Source organism: Mauremys mutica, chromosome 2 (assembly GCF_020497125.1).
Source record: "Mauremys mutica isolate MM-2020 ecotype Southern chromosome 2, ASM2049712v1, whole genome shotgun sequence".
In the NCBI taxonomy this organism is placed as follows: Eukaryota; Metazoa; Chordata; order Testudines; family Geoemydidae; genus Mauremys; species Mauremys mutica.
In genome coordinates this window covers 254,807,953-254,830,508 of record NC_059073.1, presented here as the reverse complement: position 1 = coordinate 254,830,508, position 22,556 = coordinate 254,807,953, and the positions used below count along the sequence as shown (strand labels likewise).

The 22,556-nt window shown below is 37.2% G+C and overlaps 1 protein-coding gene and 1 long non-coding RNA gene across 3 annotated transcripts in view; one reads left to right on the top strand and one right to left on the bottom strand.

Moving 5' to 3' along the window:
- LOC123364167 overlaps positions 1-9,945 on the bottom strand; it is a 36,909-nt gene extending 26,964 nt beyond the window's left edge. The window contains exon 1 of the long non-coding RNA XR_006577023.1: positions 9,841-9,945. This is a non-coding gene — a long non-coding RNA (uncharacterized LOC123364167). The remainder of the gene's footprint in view (positions 1-9,840) is intronic.
- MINDY3 (MINDY lysine 48 deubiquitinase 3) overlaps positions 1-22,312 on the top strand; it is a 75,501-nt gene extending 53,189 nt beyond the window's left edge. The window contains exons 12-16 of one of the 2 annotated variants that reach the window (XM_045006033.1): positions 11,498-11,570; positions 12,650-12,722; positions 16,950-17,037; positions 19,530-19,601; positions 21,233-22,312. In XM_045006033.1, the coding sequence (XP_044861968.1) occupies positions 11,498-11,570; positions 12,650-12,722; positions 16,950-17,037; positions 19,530-19,601; positions 21,233-21,382 (456 nt within the window). In that variant the 3' untranslated portion in view covers positions 21,383-22,312. Of the gene's footprint in view, positions 1-11,497; positions 11,571-12,649; positions 12,723-16,949; positions 17,043-19,529; positions 19,602-21,232 lie in introns of those variants that run through there. The other variant, XM_045006032.1, reaches the window with a different exon arrangement.
- The last annotated feature ends 244 nt before the right edge of the window (positions 22,313-22,556 follow it).

Sequence of the window (22,556 nt, the reverse complement as noted above, 5' to 3'; positions counted from 1 at the left end):
CTGCAATAAAAGGTATAGCAGAGCAGAAAGATCGTGGGTAATGAATTGCTTATCTATCTAGCCAGTGAACGGATGGCTAGTATTTTCAGTAGTTATTTAAGAGCAGCTACTGTTGCTATTTTATAAAAAGGTGTAGTGTAGGTAGCTTTTAAACATACTGATGACCGAGCTACAACTCTTTGGCATTGAAGAGGTTTTTATTTCAGCAGTTTTATGATTACAGGAAATTAATTCTATCTGGTTTTAGTTTAAATGTGTGAATTAGTCTTTATTTGAATTTTACCAAAGCAAATTTGAAATCACATGGTTAGTCTAAAAAGTTCCCCAGTCAGTAAGAAACCTCTCTATTTAAATTGTTTTATCAAAAAGATTTAAGACTTAGAGACAATCAATCACTTCCAGATGGCCTTACGCTAAAGATTTAAAAAGGCAGGCTTTTACATAAAAATCATATAATTAAGCATATTTAATCATTAGCAACTAACTACTCAAGATTTTAAAAAGTACTGTAAAGTATTCTGCCAACAAGGTAAAACACCATCTTATAGAATTGAGTGTTGCATTTGAGTTTCAAGATCTCATTACCAGAAATAAAACAGATTTACTGTGTACACACTTTCACAAGCTAGTATCACCTTTTTTTTTACTAATATAAGGGGTTTCTGTAGCTCCTGTTGGCATTTATAGTGAGTTGCAAACAAACCACCAATATGCTATTGGAAAAATAAACCTCTAGGAAGCTGCCATAGCACTACATGGAGATTACTTTCTTTATTTTTAATGAGAGAATTTCATACCAAAGCAGAATTGAAAGCAGGATTATTTAACCAAAAATCCTCCTGTTTGTGTTGCATTTTTTGCTACTAAAGTTTTGAGTTTTAATAAACATTTTTCCTCTCATAGTCCAGCTTCTCCTGTCTTATCCTGCTGTGAAATCACAGTTCTGTTCTTACACACTGGTCTGTTGCTATGGAGTCAATTATGCTGACATTGATTCAACATTGACTTCACTATAAGGTTAAATAGAAATGGGGTCAGAGCATTAGCTAAATAAACAGTAATATTGGCTATAAGCTTGTTTTTGAAAGTGAGAAACGTATAAAGTATGTTTGAACTACATGCTTCTCTTCATCAAATAAGGTGCAGGTTTGAATGCTACTGATTTGTTACTGTTGAACACATTTCTATATGTAATTCAAATCAACCACATAAAAATAACATTAATTCTTATAGGTACAACAGTGAACTACAGCTAGTAGATAGGAATTGGCCTTAACTTTCTGTGTATTGGCAATTGGTGTTAACTGAACTGATTACATGTAAGCTTTTCTGGCTGACCCAGTCTTTTAATGGTTGAGTAACTCCCTACCAGGTAAGGGGATCAATTTGACCTTCATACTTCACTCGGAAGACAGTGAAGCACTAGCAGGGATTAACAGCAATCCATCCAGCACATTTGGTAGTGGCTTGATAGGCTTCACTGGGTATTGTCTTACTTCCCAGCCAATCATTTTAATACAGGTCTATAGCAGGTCACTGAAAGACCTTAAGGATTTGGGAGAAGGAAAGAAATTCTTGAAATGAGAAGAGCCTAGAAAAAACGTACTCTGTTTCCTTCTATACTATACTGAAAAACAAATCACTCCTTTATTGAATGGTTGTAAACTACGTCTGCCTGGCTAAAGTCCTTTAAGGAAAATGCAAGCATGATGGGAACTCCTCCCTCAAAGCCACCTTCTACCTTTAACTTGCAGTAGTTTCAACTGCCAGTTTTTAATACGATCTTTAAGTTTAGACTTCTCTGCACGCTTTGTGGGCTCGCAGATCAACCAAGTACTTCTGTTTGGTGTTAAAAAACTGTTTCTGCTAAAATGTACTTTGTATATCATACCAATATTTCATGTCATTTACTTTGTATTCATACTTTGATATATAAAAGGACACTAAACAAAAACTTAGAAAATCTAGATCTTGTGTTTTTGTGATGCAGTGAGTGAAAGGTCTAGTGCATTTAATCAATCATTCTTCGGTTACACTTGATGATCACTTTTAGTCTGTCTAGTTTGTCTGTCCATATCACAAAAGCACTGCATGCTTTTATCACTCTTGGTATTCTATTCTATGGTGTTGCCCCGAACTGGAGTAGCATGGTGTCACTGGTCAGTATTGTGCTGAAGTGACAGAATTTGTGTGTAAGCTTGTACTGAGTGTGCTTTGAGATATTGTCTTGACATCATCGTGATTTGCTGGGTATTTAGCACTCTTGAAAATTAGACTGCTTAGAACCTAACTTTTTGGAATCCATTGTTTTTAAAAACAATCTTAGCATCTGTGTCTTAGCATCTGTGTCCTTTGAGTGGGAAGACTTGCTGTATTGTATTTTAGAAGTAACAACTATCAATTTATTGAGTGTAGTGAGATGAAAGTTGGTGTGAACTACAAAAAGATGGCCTTTGTAATACTTTAGGAATGATGTAAATCTATAGATTAGCTTGGAATAGTTATTAAAAAACATGAATGTAATCTTTATCAAACTTAGGCACTTCTTACATATATTGATATTTTAATTTGAAATTAGGCAAACAATGTAGAAAATATTTTTCAAGATATTTTAATAGTAATAAAATATTACTGTAAGTCATATACTTACTGTAGTATGTATAGAATTTCTAAATATTTCATATCCAAGTGGGTTTGAATTAAAAGGGTAATAGGTCCTTCAATGAAGAGTGTTGTAAAAAACTCAAAGGCATGTCATTGCAGCTTAGTCATTATAGCCATTCTTATGAGCTGTTTTGGATTAGCAGGACAAACTTCTGGAATGTTTTCATTAGAACTTACTAAGAATATATTTTGCCTCCAAGAATAAACAGGAGATCTTAAAATAACTGGTATTATTGAAGAGAACTTTTGAAAGTTGTAAAAATGTGTATCACCAGAGCCACAGGGTGAAACATGATTTCCTTGCCTCTTGAGACATGGAGTACTTTAAAAGTGTTGAACAATTGTTATGATAAACTGTTGATGAGATTTCCTTGTATGGAAGTTTCAATGTGTGGAATGTATCAAATGCAGTTCACAAGGCTGGAGGTTTGTTTTTCATATTTTGGCAGAAATGATGGAATTTCAATTTGGGCACTTGAAATACATTTTTGTTAGATGTTTGCCACATTTTTAAACTTTACTGACTGAAGTTCATATTTTCCATTTATTTCCATTGCAAAAACTTAGGGGAAGGGTAGTCAATTTTTTTTTGTCAAGGTCCAAATTTCTTGGTCAAAGGTATGGCCAGCCTCCAGACAATAATAATAATAATAAACAATAATAAGTAAATAAAAGGATTTCGGGGTCCGTTGAAAAGTATCTGGTGGTCCAGATTTGGCCTATATTCTGCCTGTTGACTATCCCTGCCGTAGGGAATGCGGGTCATATACGTATGAAGATATTTTAATTTGTTTTTACCTGCTATCATAGCACAATATTCCATCTGAATTCCAAAGTTACTATGAAGTTTAGGGTTTTTTTGCACTTCTAAAAAAAAGTACAAGTTTATTTTCTTGACAATTCTTTGTGGTAGCTAATGGTGCTTTTCTGATCTTGCTATTTTAAACAATGAAAACCGTAGTGTAGAGTTAAAGCTTCATGTAAAGCAAATTATATAATGTCTTCTTGAATGACTTGCATAGAACATCAAAATTCCATACTTTAAAAATGTCATGTGTAACAAATAGCTGGCTTTATTCCAGTTTAGCATTTGGCTTAAACTTGTAGCCATTTACTGTACAAGTATACAATATATTTCAGATGCCAATTAATGAATGGAAAGACTGATTCCTTGTGTTCCTCCATGGTCATGCATATTGAAACGAGAAGACAGGCATGTGCACTGCCCAACGCAAATTATGAATATTTACATTATTTCAGTTTTGTTACCAAATGAAGACCATTAAACAAGTAATCAAGTCATATCTATGGGAATTTGCTGGAGATATTTTGAGACTTATTTTGACGACTCCTTCCATAGCCCATGGAATTGTAAAAAGTTAAACAAGTACAAGATCATATTGTGATGGGTTCCGTCACAGAGACCTCCTTGGGACTGTCACCTGATATGCTGAAATTACCATGCTATGTCTGCTGCAACACTGACCCAGGTCTGCACCACGCCCCCAAAGCTGCAGACTTTAACCAAAAACTGCTCAGCAAGTCACCTATCTCCAGCACCCTGACACCCAGCTCCCAATGGGATCCAAACCCCAAATAAACCCGTTTTACTCTGTTTAAAGCTTATACAGAGTAAACTCATAAATTGTCTGCCCTCTTTAACACTGATAGAGAGATATGCACAGCTGTTTGCTCCCCCAGGTATTAATCACTTACTCTGGGTTAATTAATAAACAAAGGTGATTTTATTAAGTATAAAAAGTAGGATTTAAGTGGCTTTAAGTAATAACAGACAACATAGTAAGTTACCAAGCAAAATAAAACAAAACATGTAAATCTAAGCCTAATACATTTAAGAAACTGAATACAGGTAAATCTCACCCTCAGAGATGTTCCAATAAGCTTCTTTCACAGATTAGATGCCTTCCTTGTCTGGGCCCAATCCTTTCCCCTGGTACAGTTCTTGTTAGTTCCAGCTCAGGTGGTAACTAGGGGATTTCTCATGACTGCAGCCCCCTTTGTTCTGTTCCGCCCCCTTTTATGGCTTTGGCACAAGGTGGGAATCTTTTGTCTCTCTGGGTCCCCACCCCTCCTTCTAAATGGAAAAGCACCAGGTTTAAGATGGATTCCAATACCAGGTCACATGTCCTGTGAGACCCCAAGCCTCCATTCTTTCCAGCCTGACTCACAGGAACGCAGGAAGGCTTACAAGTAAACAGAGCCATTTACAGCCAGTTGTCCTGGTCAAGATTCTAAACCACCATTAATGGCCCACACTTTGCATAATTACAATAGGACCTCAGAGTTAACTTCATATTTCTAGTTTTTAGATACAAACAGGATGAACACATTCAGTAGATTATAAGCTTTTTAGTGATACCTTAAAGAAACCTTTTGCATAAAGCATATTCATTACATTATATTCACATTCCAAGTATATTTTCATAAAGCATATGGAGTGCAACGTCACACTTATAATGTAACTTTTTGAGATTAGGGTGTGGGGGGAGGATAAAATGGCTTTATCCACAGCATGCATCAAGTTTTAATGTAAAACTAATACGTTTAGAATGTGTAAATAGAAAAGATCTTTAAATAATCTTAAAAGGGGGTGTGCCATGACACTACCTACAATCTCCCATAACTTGTCATCATAACTAATTCCATAATTAAGTTGATGTCACATGCTGTGAAAGTATGAGAGAAGATTGATGAAAAGCATCTGTGTGAATGGTTGAAATTTGGAAGGGTCTGTATGGATTCATGCCAAGATGAAGCATAGCTGATGCCATATTTGCACTATTAATCCTCATGGAGTAGTTCAGAGAAAAGAGATAGCAACAGGATATTGTCCTTGTGAACTTGGAGAAGGCATACAATCATGTACCAAAAGAACTAGTTATACCTCTTTAATACTGCAATTTAAAAAAACAAAACAAACAAAAAACCCTTCATTCATGCATGGGTTTCAAACAGTTGCTTTAGGATTGGTTATATTAGGTAGTCATCTATCTAATATATTTGAACTCGATGAGATTTACAGGTGACTGTCTAAGTCTAACACATTTGGTTTGAAATAGCTTTTCTTCTACTAGGGGAGCTCCCTACTAAGGCTTACGATCCCCACCAGGACTGGCAAGACTTATTTTAAGGCAGTCTTTATTTGCCTTGACATCCTCATCTGACCAGCATTTAGCTGGTAGCTGCACCACCTGCTTACCCCACAGTGCCCTGCTGAGAGATGTTGTTGCCAGTTGGTCTACAACTACTTATAGAATATTCCAAGCTGTCCTGCATATCTACAGGGAGTTCCCCTATTCAACACCTGCAGATGCACATCAGGAGATTTGGTCGCAGCTGACGCATGAAGGACAGTTGGTTCAAACTTAAGACACCTTTGCTGGAAACAAGTGAATCCACTGCCGAAAGAGATAAGAAGGGAGACTTGGGGGTGGAATACTCATGTTAAAGAATCCATTAGAGAAAAAAGTAACCTTCAAAAAATGGCAGGCCAGTGACTTGAGTGATAAGATGGCATACATGGGGGCAAAAAAAGTCAGCCAAAAGAAATGTGACAGCAAGAAGTATGGACCGTGATGCATATATGACTAACTAGGATTACAGAAGAGAGAAGACCATCTATGGACTCAAGGCAAGAGAGAAAATGACTAGAGATTTGATCAAGTTTGCTTATATTAGAAATGAATATAGTATATTGCAAACAAAGGGTCAATCAAAATTTGGAATGATTATTTTGAAAGATTGATGAATGAGAGCCTATGGTGGGGAGTTAAGAATATGTGAGCCAAACTGAAGTGCAATAGATTACTTCCAGGACAAAGCGGTTGCAGAGGCATTTAGGAATATGAAAAAAGGAGACAGCACCATGTCCGGTTGAAGTACAAGTGGATGCAGTGAAATCATCAGGAAGGGAAGGCATCAAGTGTCTTACAAGTTTGTTCAGTGATATTCTTAAAAAAGGGGAAAATGCCAAATGAATGGCATAAAAGCTCTTTGTTGCCTGTTTTTAAACTTAAAGGAGATGGTAATCCTGTGCTAATTATTGCCCAATTAAGCTGACATCACATGTTATGAAAGTAGGGGAGAAGATTGGACACACTGTGATATGAAACAAGGTTTAAGGGACCTAAAAATAGCCTCTCCAATCCTGAGTCTATCATTCGCCAGGAAAGAAGCCAGCAGCTCCTCAGCCCACTCGCCTTGACAAAAGTTTCTGTTAGACCAAGTGAAGCGTCTTTTTCAAGCCCTGTATAAAATTAGGAAGGAGTTGTTTGAAAGGTTCCAGCCTGAATGTTTTCATGCTGTGTCCTCCACCCCAAAATACAGTTCTATTAAACTTAATCAGAGCATTCTGGATATTCATTATTGCTGCAATGATTCATTTTCTTCATACTTAAAGTTCTTAAGATTGGGTTTTTTTAACCTTTTCAAATATTATTTATTTGTATTATTGTAGTGCCTACGGGATGTAGTCATAGACCAGGACCCCATTGTACTAGGTACTGTACAAATACAGAACAAAAAGACAGCCACTGCTTCAAGGGACTTCTAATCTGACAAGAGATAACAGATGGATATAGACAGATGAGGGAGTACAAGTAAACAGTGACATAATATTGGTCATGATAGGCACATGAGCAGCCTAACCAATGTAAAGTTTTTTGTAGGCATCATGGCAAAGGAGGGTTTTGAAGGTGGGTAATCAAGTCAGTAGCGTTGTAGACATTTATGGGGAGTGCCTTCCAAGCCTATGGGTCAGCATGGGAGAAAGCAATGAAGGTGTGTTACAAAATTGAACAAGTGGGCAGTGGAGGCTGGCATTACAGGTCAATAGGAGATGAGTGTCAACACCAAAATAGTGAATGAGAGATGATTAATAGGGTGGGAATTGTCTGAATGGCCTTGGAAGTGAATATGAGCAGCTTGTTTGATGTAGAAATGGGGAGCAAGTAGAGGAATTCAAAGAGGGATACGATTAAAGTAATGCCCTAGGAAAATGATATTTGCAATAGTATTCTGACTGGATATGAGCGGGGCAAGATTGCATTTGTCAAGGCTAGAGAGAAGGTGTGGATAAAGTAAATAAGGAAGTGTTATTTACTCCTTCTCATAACACAAGAACTGGGGGTCACCAAATAAAATTAATAGGCAACAGGTTTAAAAAAGAAACAGAAGGACATATTTCTTCATACAACGCAGTCAGTCTGTGGAACTCTGTCAAAGGATGTTGTGAAGGTCAAGGCTATAACAGGATTCAAAAAAGAACTAGATAAATTCATGGAGGATAAGTGCATCAGTGGCTATTAGCCAGGATGGGGAGAGATGGTGTCTCTAGCCTCTGTTTTACAGAAGCTGGGAATGGATGACAGGATGGATCACTTGATGATTATCTGTTCTGTTTATACCCTCTGAAGCACCTGGTATGGGCCGCTGTTGGAAGACTGGATACTGGGTTAGAATGACCTTTGGTCTGACCCAGTGTGGCCGTTCTTATGTTAAGGATGTTGCAGTAACGGAGATGCAAGATAAAGAGCTAATTTTGTTCACTCCATCAAACTTCTGTTACAACCTTTGGTTGGAAGAATTTTTTTTTTTAAATCCTATAGTTTGGTAGTGTAACAGTTTGGTTTTTTTGCAAAACTTACAGTTGGGAAAGGGGCTCAGATAAATTATATAAACATGAGAATGTACTGCTAAAAGTATTGAGGTTCTATAACATTGTTCTAGTTATGAAACTTATTACAGTGCCTTTTTATTAGTTTTCTTTAAATAGGAATGCCATTTATTTTAAGTTGTACAAATTGTTCATCACATATGGGGATTCCTAATATGTTGTTGTATGCCAATTTAGCATCCTAAAGAAGTAAATCGTTACATATACTTTCAATGAATTATGAGAGCAAGGTTACAAGCTTAACTTCCCATTCAGGGAGGTATTTAAGCACATGCCAACCTTAAAGTTTAGCATATTTTTAAATATCTTGCTCATTTGGAGTATTTGCATTTGAGACCTAATATAAGAATGAAATTCTGGTTGAATGCATTTCACTTCTATTTTTCCCCGAGGTAGCTTTTTATTTCTTCAATCTAAGATGTGGGTCACTGTACTAAAATAACATACGTCATTATCTTTATGTAGCTGCATGGCTTCCATTTATGTCTACTCAGTTAAATTGAACAATAGTACAGGCCTGCACAATCCAGACTAAACCATTTGTCATGTGCTGAAATCTGCTGACTGAAAGTGTTGTCTTTGATTTTCTGCTTTAAGAAAATGAAAATAAATTTTAAAAAAAATTGTGCTCTGTGGGTCATTTTAATTAAGTAGGGTAACTTTTTTTTGTTTGTTTTTTATTTTAACTTGTAACAAATTATTTAGGTTTAGTGCAATGAAAACATAAGACTGGAAAGGACCTCCCGAGTCACTGAGTCAAGTCTCTGGCAATTGCTGTCAGCCGTGTCATATAATCCAATTAAGATTGATTTGGATAAATTTATCAAAACTATAGTTAGGTTGTTTGCCCCCACTACTCCTATTGGAAGGCTGTTCCAGAACCTCTTTCCTCTTATGATTAGATACCTTCTAATTTTCAACCTAAATGTATTCATGGCCAGTTTATGCCCATTTGTTCTTGTGTCAATATTGTTCTTTACTTTAAATAGCTCTTCTCCCTCCCTGATGTTTTACACCTTGCCCCCCCCCCAATGCATTTATAGAGAGCAATCTTATTCCCCCTCCCTCCCCCATATCCTTCATTTTGCAAGGCTAAATAAGCCAAGGGCTTTCCTCTAGTAGAATAGGCTCTGCAGTCCTCTGGTCATCCTAACATCCCTTCTCTGCATCTGTTACAGTTTGAATCCATCTTTCTGGTTAATAGGTAACCAGAATTATACACATTATTCCAGATGAGGTCTTATCAGTGTCTTGGACAACGATATAAATACTTCTCTAGCTTTACTGGAAATACCTCACCAGATATATTCTAGGATCGCATTTGCCTTTTTTTTACAGCCACATCACATTGGTGGCTCAGTCATCCTGTGATCAACAAATGCACCTAGGTCTGTCTTTCTCCTGTCATTTCCAAAGATAAGCTCCATCTTATCACATAAATTCTTATATGTCTAGGAACAAAGAATGTAGGCCATACTTACAAGGTGGAGGATTCTATTCTGGTAATCAGTGATTCTGAAAAAGATTTGGGGGTGGGTAATCCCCTGAACATGAGCTCCCAGTGTGCTTTGGCCAAAAGGGCTGATATGATCCTTGGACGCATAAACAGGAATCCCGATTAAGAGTAGAGATGTTGTTTTTTATCTATGTGTTTTGGCACTGATGTGACTGCTACTGGAATGCTGTGTCCAGTACTTGTTTCCACAGTTCAAGAAGCAAGTCAATAAACTGGAGAGAGTTCAGAGGACAGCCATGAAAATGATGGAAGGATTATAAAACATGATTCTCAGTTTAGCTTAACAAAGACTTGATTAGTCTATAAGTACCTACATGGGGAACAAGTATTTGATAATGAGCTCTTCAGTCTAGCAAAGAAAGGTATAACATGTTCTAATGGCTGGAAGGTGAAGCTAAACAAATTCAGACAGGAAATAAGGTGTAAATTTTTAAATGAAGATGATTAATCATTGGAACAATTTACCAAGGGTCATGATGGATTCTCCATCACTGGCAACCTTTTAAATCAAAATTGGATGTTTTTCTGAAAGATCTGCTATAGGAATTATTTTGGGGGTGCTCTATAGCCTGTTATACACAGCCCTGGAATCTCTGAAAGTCATACAATTCTTCCTGTATAATATTCCGATGCTCCTCTGTATTGACCATGACTCCCAACTCTGTCCTCAGTAAATTTCCTTAGTACACTAAGGCAAATATTAATTTAGATTGTTTCCAGAAACGGTCCTTGAAGAGCTCCACTAGTAACCTCTTTCCAGCCTGATAGTTTTTTCAGCATAACTCAATAGTGCAGAACCTGCGGCCCGCCGCCTTCCGCAGCTCCCATTGGCCGGGAACAGCGAACCATGGCCACTGGGAGCTGCGGGGGGCCGTGCCTGTGGACAGTCAATGTCAGGAAAATGTCTCGCAGCCCGCAATCAGATTACTCTGATGGGCCACCTGTGGCATGACCTATTGTCTTCTTTCTTTTAGCCAGTTTCTTACCCACCTAACAATTCTTCTATTAATTTACTTTTTTTTTCCATTTTAACTAATCTCTATATCAAATTTCTTACTGAAGTCCAGATTAGACTTATTGCATTTCCCTTGTCTAAAGAACTCAGTTATTTTTTTCTAAGAAAGTTATTGGGCTAGTCTGGCATGATCTAGCTCTGGTATACCTATCTGCATTTTACCAACTTTTCTGAGTTTATTTCCATGTCTTTAATTATTCTTGTCTTAAAAAATTATTTTAAAGAGTATTTAACCTTGATTTAAAGGTGTAGGCCTTTTTTAGATTCAAAAGGATTTAGTTGCCAATATAAGCATCCCAATTATAACACTCTCTTTGCTCTTGGAATCAGCTATTTCTATGCCATGACATCTGCATGACAAGCTATATCCATACCAGGATAGTTGTCTGGAAAGCCATGTAAATAAACCATAACGCATTCTTAACGCAACCTTTTTGAATACCACCAATGTGTGGAATTAACTTGAAGCTAATGCTTACCTCTGCCATTATACTTTGTTTCTTCATTAATTTAAGGTTTGAAATTTTTCAGTATGGTCATGTACTTGCATAGTGAAACAATATGTATTGGTCTGAAATAATGAATCTTGTGGAACTTTCTTGTTTAGGATTTGGCCCTTGTTGCCCCTGAAGCTCCTTCAGAACAAGCCAGAAGAGTTTTTCAAACATATGACCCAGAAGGTAGGGCTGCATTTTTTAGCTTTGGGTTGAGATCTTTATATTAACTGGTTTTGAGTGTGAAGAATCTTTCTGGAAAAATAAGACAACAATTTTACAATATATGCAGAACACTGCACCTCCAGTAGTTCAGCCCCCTGCATTGTAAGGCACTGTTCATGATAAGGCTTAATACTGATTCATAGGGTATGCATACACTACTGCTGGAAGGTGTAAATTCCAGCTTGAGGAGACATACCTGCACTATCTCTGATTTAGTGAGCTAGTGTGCTATAAATCATACATGGCTGCCCTGTGTATGATCTCATCCAAGACCATAGGTATGTACTTGGCACAGCAAGCCCCTCCCATTGCTTGCACTGCCAAGGCTACACTGCTATTTTTAGTGAGCTAGCACAATCAAAGCTAGTTACAGGTATGTCTCCTCAGGCTGGAATTCACATCTTCCAGCTCTTGTGTAGTTGGACATACCCATAGGGAAGTATGCTACCTACTGATTAACCACCAAATCACGAAGTGTTGCTGTTTATCAACCTAATAATAAAATGGACAAGCCTCTTGAAAACTACAGAGCATGAGGAAGTCAAATATAGCAATAGTAGGAAGTAGAGTTCTTATTGTAAGCTTTTCAATACTGGGGACTTTGTATGTTTCTTGGTGTGTGACCCACCACTTTCCCTAATCATTTTCAAAAATGTAAGACTTTCATACCTGATCCATCGTGTTCTGAGAGTTTCATTTTAGAAATCAGAAGCTGCCTGATATTCACATTTTATTTTAATTAGAAACAAGTTTAGAAATAGTCTCTCACCATTTTAAGGTGTTATATGTCAATTTTTTTTTTTTTACTAATAAAGTTTAATAAGGTTCACATTTTCAAATGTTTTAGAAAAATGGCATTTTTAAGACCTGTAGGCCTGCAGTTTTTTAATTGAGGAAATATATATATGTAAATCATGAATTCTAAGACCTCATCTTATTCTAAGATGTGGGTTTGATTGCCAGTATTTTGGGTAAAATCCATAATCTTGAAATGTTTTCAGTTTATTTTCCCCTAATGAGAAAATTTGTCTCATTTGTAGATAATGGATTTATACCTGATACCCTTCTAGAAGATGTAATGAAGGCTTTGGATCTTGTATCAGATCCTGAATAGTAAGTATAATTTGTGTAGCTAAATTTTCATTTAACAGATTAGTTATGGGTTGGTTTTATCTTGAATTGTTAGTACAGCTAATTCTGTGTAGTGTCCTGAGGACAATGTCTCAAAATATTGAGTCAGTTGTAAATGAAATAAAAAAGGCCTAAAGATAAGATTTAAAATATTTTTTGATTTAGAAAGAAGAGCATCTTTCCTACCTCCCAGTTATTAGCTATTTGTGTCCCACGTTTCTGTAAGTACATGTATTTGCCTATGACAACCCTATACTGCAAGGTGAATCTGTGTGCTAGAAAAAACAAGGTCTCTCAACAGCAGACCACCATGTTACAGGAAGATTTAATACCATCCTAGAGCTCAAAGTTCAAACTGCTTTTCAGATTGATTGTGTTTCTGTATGGTTGCATTTTATGTAGTTGTACTTAGCTCTACGTGAAACATATTTTCTCCTCCAGAGGGGAACAGAATTTTGCAAATTCTAGGGGAAAAGCTTGACTTGGGAGGCTTAGAAAGGCTTCTTTTGTTCTACTGCCTCTTTTTAAAAAAAAAAAAAAAAAAAATCTGCTTTCCCAAAAGAAAAGGGAAAAATCCTCCTTCTAAATCCATCTCTCTTTTAGAAATGGCTGCTTGGGTTTTAGGATATTTGTGGCATAATCATGACCTCTTATTGCGTATGGAACATCAGGTGTTGTATGGTCAAGAATCATTCAGAAGAAAGGTATACAATATTAAAAAGACTCTTTGCTGCAGATCAAGCTGTGGAATTTCTCCGTATCCATAGTCTTCAATATTTTCTCTGTTAAAGCAATAGTATTATAGAGTAGGTTCTGACTTATGTAGGTTCACCACATTTTTCAGCTGACATCTAAGTCTCCTTGTGTTTAGGGTCTCCAGTCTGTGAAATATGGAACAAACTTAAATAACGTAAAGAGTATTTGGATTCTTAATTCCTTATATGTTGTCATGCTGTTTTCTTTAACATAAAAATCAAACATGGTGGTTACAAATGTGTTGTTCTTCAAAGCAAATAACATCTACATTATGTATAATATATATGTAGTTTCCTATAAACTTCTACATCAGGCTGTGATCTCTTCAGATCTCAAAACTTAACCATCCTCAGACCTGCTCAGTGTTTGGGAAATGTGCAAGGAAAACCATTTGTGGTTGGATAGTTATGCTGGTGACTCAGTAGATGGAATTATTCTATTTCAGTTCTGAACGAATTCCTGCAACATGGCATTGATGGCACTGTTGCTGAAGGTGTCATCTTTAGAGGTGAAATGAGATTCTTCTAATTTGTGATTACTAAAGATCCTATGATACTCTTTAGAAGATTATCCCTGTTTAGAATTTGATGGTTACATTTTCCCTAACTTCCATCTATATTTTCAGTTGGTTAATGTTTACTTTCTACATAAGAACGGCCATTCTGGAGTCAGACCAATGGTCCATGTAGCCCAGTATCCTGTCTTCTGGCAGTGGCCAATGCCAGATGCTTCAAAAGGAATGAACAGAACAGGGCAATTATCAAGTGATTCATTCCTGTCATCCAGTCTCAACATCTGGTAGTCAGAGGCGTAGGGACACCCAGAGCATGGGGTTGCATCCCTGACCATCTTAACTAATTTTGTTTTTAATCCAGTTACAGTTTTGTTCTTCACAACAGCCCCTGGTAATAAGTTCCACAGGTTGACTGCATTATGTGAAGAAGTACTTTCTTTTGTTTGTTTTAAACCTGCTGCCTATTAATTTTTATTGGGTGACTCCTAGATCTTGTGTTAGGTGAAGGGGTAAATTACACATTCACATTGTCCATATCATTCATGATTTTATAGACCGCTATCATATCCCATTTCAGTAGTCTCTCTTCCAAGCTGTGAATAGTCCCAGTCTTTTTAATCTCTCCTCATACGGAAGCTGTTTCATACCCCAAAATATTTTTGTTTCCCTTCTCTATACCTTTTTCGATTTCTAAAATCTCATTTGAAATGGGATTACCAGACCTGCCCACGGTATTCGAAGTGTGGGTACACCGTGGATTTATATAGTGGCATTATGATATTTATATTTTATTATATATCCCATTCCTAACATTCTGATAGCTTATTTGACTTCTTCCGCGCATTGAGCAGATGTTTTCAGAGAGCTAACCACAATGACTCCAAGATCTTTCTTGAGTGATAACAGCTAATTTAGACCTCAACATTTTGTATGTACAGTTGGAATTATGTTTTCCAATGTGCATTATTTTGCATTTATCAACACTGAATTTCATCTACCATTTTGTTGCCTAGTCACCCAATTTTGTGAGATCCCTCTGTAACTCTTCACAGCCAGCTTTGGACTTAATTGTCTTGAGTAATTTTATCATTTGCAAACTTTACCACCTCACTGTTTACCCCTTTTTGCAGATCATTTATGAATGTGTTGAACAGCACAGATCCCAGTACTGATCCTTGGGAGATACTGCTACTTACCCCTCTCTGTTCTGAAAACTGGCCATTTATGCCTATGCTTTGTTTCCTATCTTTTAACCGGTTACTGATCCACGAGAGGACTTTCTTTTATCCCATGACTGCTTAAAACGAGGCTTCAAACTTAGTGTGGCTGAGAGGTTTTTAAACAGTTACTATATTATTTTCTAGAGATGTCTTTCATTGAGTAAAGGGGTTTCTCTATATTCATTAGGTTAATTGCAGAGTATTTGAAAAGTGGTATACATTTGTGAGTATCTATAAAGTGGAATAATGCACCTTACAGGGGTGTGATTTCTAATGTTCACTAATGTAGAAGCAGCAAAGAATCCTGTGGCACCTTATAGACTAACAGACGTTTTGCAGCATGAGCTTTCGTGGGTGAATACCCACTTCTTCAGATGCAAGTATTCACCCACGAAAGCTCATGCTGCAAAACGTCTGTTAGTCTATAAGGTGCCACAGGATTCTTTGCTGCTTCTACAGAACCAGACTAACACGGCTACCCCTCTGATGCTCACTAATGTGTTACGTGTTGATTGGTCCGTGTACCCTGCTGCACTTCACCATAGCTCTGTCTGGAACAGTACTATGTTAAAGTGAGCTGTGGAAAATGTAGTGAGCACCAGCGGGCTCTACGTGGACCAATTTAATGCACAATATGTTGTTGCGCGTTAGAAATCACAGCCTTATACTCATGTTGCTGCTCCATGTAAACAAGACCTAAATATGCCTCATGTGCATTCTGTCCACTAATCCATCATGCCTAGAACTTGTTCTAATATTCCAAAACTGAACAGTTTTTAGACTGCTTTAAAAAAAGAACTAAAATGTTAAACACACCAAAGGTTTGGCTTGCTAGCAGAATGGGAAATATTCTATCGTGGACCAGTGACAGGTTTAAAATTCATGTTAAAATTCTGCTTGATTTACAGGAGAGCTAGTTTAGATACCGTGTGAATTTTAAAGTTTCTCATTCAGAAGCCTATCCTGGTAAACTTTTAGAACTAGACTGAGAGCTAGGAAAAATATTAATACTTTTTAAAGCTCTGCTAAATAGTGTCTGTAAAATATATTGCATACATAGAAATGTAAATGTTTTATTGACACTCATTTAGAATGACTTGCAAAAATCCCACACTATATTGCCAATAAAGCTTTTATACTACTCCATGTATAGTCTCATTCACTCTTTTTGTATGTATAATATCAAAATAAATGTTAAGTGGTTTGGGCTACTTTAATATGAAAGGCACTATGTAAATATACTATGATAAACATGGGACCTTATTTCAATTAAATTTATTCTTATCAAACTTAATTTTAAAAATCTCTGAAATGTATTCATTGGTGGCTTTTCAAATCTCCATTTAAAAACAGGTTGTTTGGTCAGAGCTCTTCAAAGGATGACTGGTTTGTGTGTTTAAGATGAGGAATGCTTGCAGCATACAGTAAAATGTCTTCTGGGCTAAAGTGTAGGTTTTAGTCTGCATGACTTTTAGCTGACTTTACCTAATAAGGCAATCTTTCAAAATTATAACTACTTCAATTTTAAATAACAGATTACTTTGGTTTAAAAATAACTGCATTTTCTCAAATCTGGTGCCGTTCTGGTGCATTTCTCATTTGTGTCTAAATCAAAAAACCTCAATATACTTGGCAGTCAGAAGTGTTGTAGTACCACATAAGTCATGTGAGAATAAAAATGTTAAACTCATATTTTTGTATCCAATGTTCTTGTTTTAGTGTAAATCTCATGAAGACCAAATTAGACCCAGAAGGACTAGGAATCATATTACTGGGTCCCTTTCTGCAAGAATTTTTCCCTGAGCAGGTAACGTAGATTTTTTTTTCCTACTTCTTTTGCCATAGAACATTTTGTATTTCACTAAATAGAATTCTTCAGTGATGCATTAAACATTCAGACCTCTAATGTGCATTTTTGCAAAATTATTTAAGCTAATAAATGTTGCATTTTTTTTATACTTCGGGTCAGCGGGTAACTCTTTGAACTCAATTCAATATAACTGTCCCACATGATTAGCATTCCAAAATGTTTAAATGAAAAAGTATTCTAATTTGTAGCCTTCACACCAAAAAGCACTCGCTGCTGAAGCTGCCAAGTGTCAGATAAGTAGAGCCCTGTGCGGATGCATCCGATCTGCTATCCACAAAAATTACCTGTGGATGTCCGTGGATTTGCAGGGCTCTACGCTGGGGGCCGGGCTGAGGCTCCAAGGCATCCCCCACGCCGGAGCTCAGTCGGGGAGAGCTGTGAGGAGCCCACGTGGAGTCGCAGATCCTCCACCTGCCCTCGGCCGGGCGGGGAATCTAGGGTGTGGGGAAACAGTTAGGGGCTGTTCTCAGCCTTCCCTTCCTTCCCCCGCCCCCCCTGCACTGGGGCAGGTGGAGGGTCCGTTGCAGCCTCCCGGCTGGGTTCCACACTGGCCTAGGACGGGGGAGACCTGTGGAGATGCCCTGGAGCTGCTCAAGCCCTCCGCCCAGGGCAGGTGGAGGGTCCGCCACAACTCCCCACAGCTGCCTGCCCGACTGTTATTGTGGCTGGGTTGCGGCTCAGAGCTGCCCCTCTCCCCAGCTGGAGCCAGGTCGGAGAGAGTCACGCTGGCAGCTGTGGGGAGCCATGGCGGACCCTCCACCTGCCCTGGGTCGAGGTCTTGAGCAGCCCCACGCTAAGGGCAGGTGGAGAGACCCAGTCTCCCAACAGCTGCCACTGTGGCTCTCCTGGATCCAGCTCTGGCTGGAGGGGGTGAGGGCGGCTTGGAGCCGCCCGCCCGGCCATGGAAAGAGCCGAGCAGGCAACTGTGCGGAGCCATGGCGGACCCTTCACCTGCCCTGAGCAGAGGCCCCCTGCCCAGTGTCCCTGCTCCCAGGACCCCCACCCAAGGCAGGTGGAGGATCCATGCCGCGGTTCCTCACAGCTGTCCGCCGGCTCTTACCATCAGAGCCCTGCGTGGATACAAAATTTGTATCCACATCCATGCAGCTATCCACAGAAATGGTCCATGGATATAAAGCGGATACCCGCTGATTTGAAGGGCTCTACAGATAAGGGAACAAAGTCAGATAAGGAGAAATTGTCATCAAGTATTTTAGATCTAAAATGCCGTTTCTCTTACCTGGGAATTGGAAAGTCACCTGAATTATCAAAATCAGTTTTATTTTAATCTTTTGTGAGAATGAAATGGCCACAGTGTTATGTACCAGTCTTGCAGCCTCTGTAGCAGCAGTTAGCCAACAAATATTATTCCTAGATTTTGCTGACCTAATTGATGCTAGGACCCAAACAAATCTTTACACATCTCACTATATAACTTGAAGCTATAGTTAGTAAACAAAATAGCCTTATTAATTTCAGCCATGTTTGAAATACAGGAAAATTAGCATTTGTTTAAAAAAAAAATGGAAAATTTATTTTAAAGATAAGTGTTACTAAGGAAAAGTGAAACACCCACTACTGTTTTAAAAGTATACTTGGCAATGCACCTTTTAAAGATGTAATATAGATCAGAAAAATGTACCGTAGCAAAACAATACTGCAATGTGAAACACTAACACAACAATGATTCAAAAGCACTTCTAGAGCTTTGCTGCCAAAGATGGTACGGACTGAATACATTAAGAGATGATTCAATGTCTAGAGGAAACGTGTAGGCTGCAGCTTTCATTTTCTTCAGATTGAAAGGTCCAGAGCTGTGGAACCACTAGAAAGTCTTTTGAATTAAATTTTATTTCATACAAAAACCGATATGTTGCAATTATTGGCAAGTCTGGAAGCAATACACCACTGACAAAGTGGAATTAGTTGTCTTATTAAATTTAAATACCAGACATGATTCTTCTGCACTTTTTGGTAAGTGAAGAAGGAATTCTTTCTTGGAAAGAATTCATTAAACCTTTTACTGAGTACTTAAGCATTCTAACTATATCAGACTTAACAGTTTTAAGTGGCTAGTATTTTTGGGTGTTGAACATGAGTGACTTCGGAGGCCCAATTGTCAGAGTGTATATGCTCAACTCTCTTTTTAAATCATTCCACTTCAAGATATCTAGTTGGGCACTGAATCATTAGTCTCTTGAACATTTTGGGTTGCCTAATCTATTAACAGGTAGTGGAACCGATTGACTGGGTGTTGTATTTTTCTCCTATGAGGGGCCTGGAAAATTTTCAGTATCTTGTATCTTAACTCACCTTTTTTTTTCTGACCTACTTGCCCCTTTCCCTTCAAGCAAAGTAATTGTAAAGAGAAAAAAGGTGCACGATAAGCTGATTTTATGATGTAACATGAACTGTCTTGTTTATACCAGGACTCCAGGGTTCCAGAGTCATTCAGTGTATATCACTACAATGGATTAAAGCAGTCCAATTATAATGAAAAGGTATGATGATCTGAGAGAAAATGAATTGGGACCTGCTTAGGAGAACCAATAATCATGACCATGTGATAGCAGTTCACTGTCTTATGTGAAATGAGTTGATGTCAGTGCCATTCCTTCTGTCCATATTGCAGAACTGCCACCACATTTGACACCGAACAATTAGCTAGGTCAAAATTTTTCAGTAGAAACATGTTTTGCAAAAATTCTCTGCTTTCCACAGAAAATTGATTACTCCCTCCCCTTCCCAAAACCAGAAGTATTTCAATTTAGAAATGCTACCTCATACTCCACTTCTATATACCATGCTCTCTGGTCGAACCATATTTACTGTGGTACACCAATCACATTCTTCCAGAGAGGAGGCAATGCATCATGGGAGGTGTAGTCGGACCTGGAGAGAAGAATGCGGTTATGAGAAAGATTAACTTAAACTCCCATAAAGCACCACAGCAGCATTTCAAAATCAAAATTTCTGGTTTTCACCAAAAAAAAATTGATATTCAAATTTCTGTCAAATCAAAGATTATTCTTCAAAGGAAAAGACATTTTTCAACCAGTTCTAATTAGCACCTTTGCTATCAGTCTGAGTAGAGATCACAAGGAATGAATAGAATAGACATAGAGACAACTACCAGTGAGGAGTCCCTTCCAGAAAATGCATTTTGATTCAATCACCATTTAATGCTCATTGAAATCAGAATAATTGGGATTATAAAATCACCTAAGGGTACCTAAAGAAGTGACCTGTCTTTCAGAAGTGCTGAGCACCTGCAGCTCCAATTCAGTGCAAGCTGTGGGTGCTCGTCACCTCTGAAAATCGGGCCACTTAGTTGGGTGGTTAAATATATTCTGTGTGCTTATTCGTGAAAGCATGAAATAAGGAATATAAGATTTTGTCCATCCTCATTATTAACCTGTATTTTCTTGTGCACAATTGTATTTAATTTCTTTTCATTTGTTGTCTATTGATACCTGTGTATGTTAATTCACTCCTCCCTCTTTTCTGTTGTATTTGAATTAAAAATATTCAGATTGTTTATAGTAACATTTACCTATATGAGCAAATTTCAGTGCTATAACTTCATAGTGTTTCCATATATAGAAACACAGACTTTGGTGCAGTGAAACCATTCTGCTTCAAAACTGTACTATTACTCATCTGAAAATTTTGTCAAAACATGATTTCTGACTTTCTTGTAAGACTTGTGATATGCTATGAAGAAAGATTTGTACATGGTTTGCCTGTTGTGCTTTTTCATCTTTTTCTTATCTAAAGCAAATTGACTTTGTTCAATGAATGGCCTATTGCCTCAGACTTTTTGCGTCATTTAAGTTCTCTATTTTATTTTTCTGCTTTGGCCTTTACTGTCAGTATGTGAACTGCATGAATAATCTATGCCCTGAATAGACATTTCAGGCATCAATACCTACCAGTTAGATACTCTGGATCTCATATTTCAATAAATGTGAAATACTTGTGTAAAACTTTTAATTTGATTTGAGTTTTTCCTTTTGTTATGAAAAGCATGCTTTGTTACAAGTGGCTTCCTACACTGTGAAAACAACATTCTCTGTCTATCTTTAAAGGTATCTCAGGAAATATACTGAAGTAGATGGTTTTATTTTGACAGGTCATGTATGTAGAAGGCACAGCAGTTATTATGGGCTTTGAAGATCCAATGCTACAGACTGATGATACTCCAATAAAGCGCTGTTTGCAAACCAAATGGCCATATATAGAATTACTCTGGACCACAGATCGATCTCCTTCATTAAATTGATGTGTTTAGAAAAAATACTATACTACTGTCTAATGCTTTACTGGGGGATCAAGAATTGGCATTTGCTGAAAGCAGTATACTTGACTGTATGAAGCTGTACACTGGTATCATTGATAAATTGTAAATAATGATTACAAACACTTTTCAGTGTTAATTGAAATACTTAATTTTTTTAACCAGATAGATTTCTCTTTATAATAGTTTGTCATTTTTTGGCCATTGTGGTAGTATTGTGAGTTCTGTTCTTAAAAAAGCCTACTTATATCATCTAAATTTGCCATCTCATAAAGATTTGAAAAATGTCTAATACTGCAGTATCTGCATGTTAGGTATCAAATTAATCTTTCAACTGTAAAATCATTCTCTGTTTGCTTCCTCTTGAATCTTTTGGGCACGTTTTGTTATTTAAATTATACTGGCTTACGTTACAGTATCATAATTTGTGGTCTGGACTGGCCTTGCACTGAATGTTTAAAAGACCTTAAACTCTGTGCAATTTTTTCTAAAATTTGGCTCTAACTAACTTTTACAAAAATGGTAAAATTAGGAATAATTTCCAGGCTCTTACCACTTAATATAAACCATAAAAGCAGCTTCTAGGCGGTTGTATATTGCTATGGCTTAGCTATCTGGCATGTTAAAAGTGAAGACAGAGTATGAGGAAAAATAAGTGTATTAATATTTATTCAAAGTTGTATAAAGGAAATGTAAAAAATCAACAGCAGGAAGAATTTGTTCTATAATCTTTAAATTGTTCAGATGTATAGTATTGCCAAATACCTCTTCTCAATTTGTCCAAACAACAATGTAAGCCAGCTTTATTGTATGTGTTAAGTGCATGAGAACATCTGTTATTACATGAGTATAGTATATGCCTTTATTTATTATCTAGTTGTTAGCCCTAAATAAAACCTTTTCCCTGAACTATGACCTAGTACTTACAAATTTGTTTTTTCAATCTGACCTGTGTACTTCCTCTTCAATTTCTTTGTATTGGAAAAAAATAACTGAATAGTAGGAGCTAAAAATGGACAATTTTTGAAGTAGAGTGATCTCGAGGCTATAAACACAAGTTAAAGATAACTAAAGGATCGCTTTAGTGCAGTTGACCCACTTAAACTTGCTGTTCACAGACCATAAATTCATAGTGTATATTAATATCTAAATTCCTGTT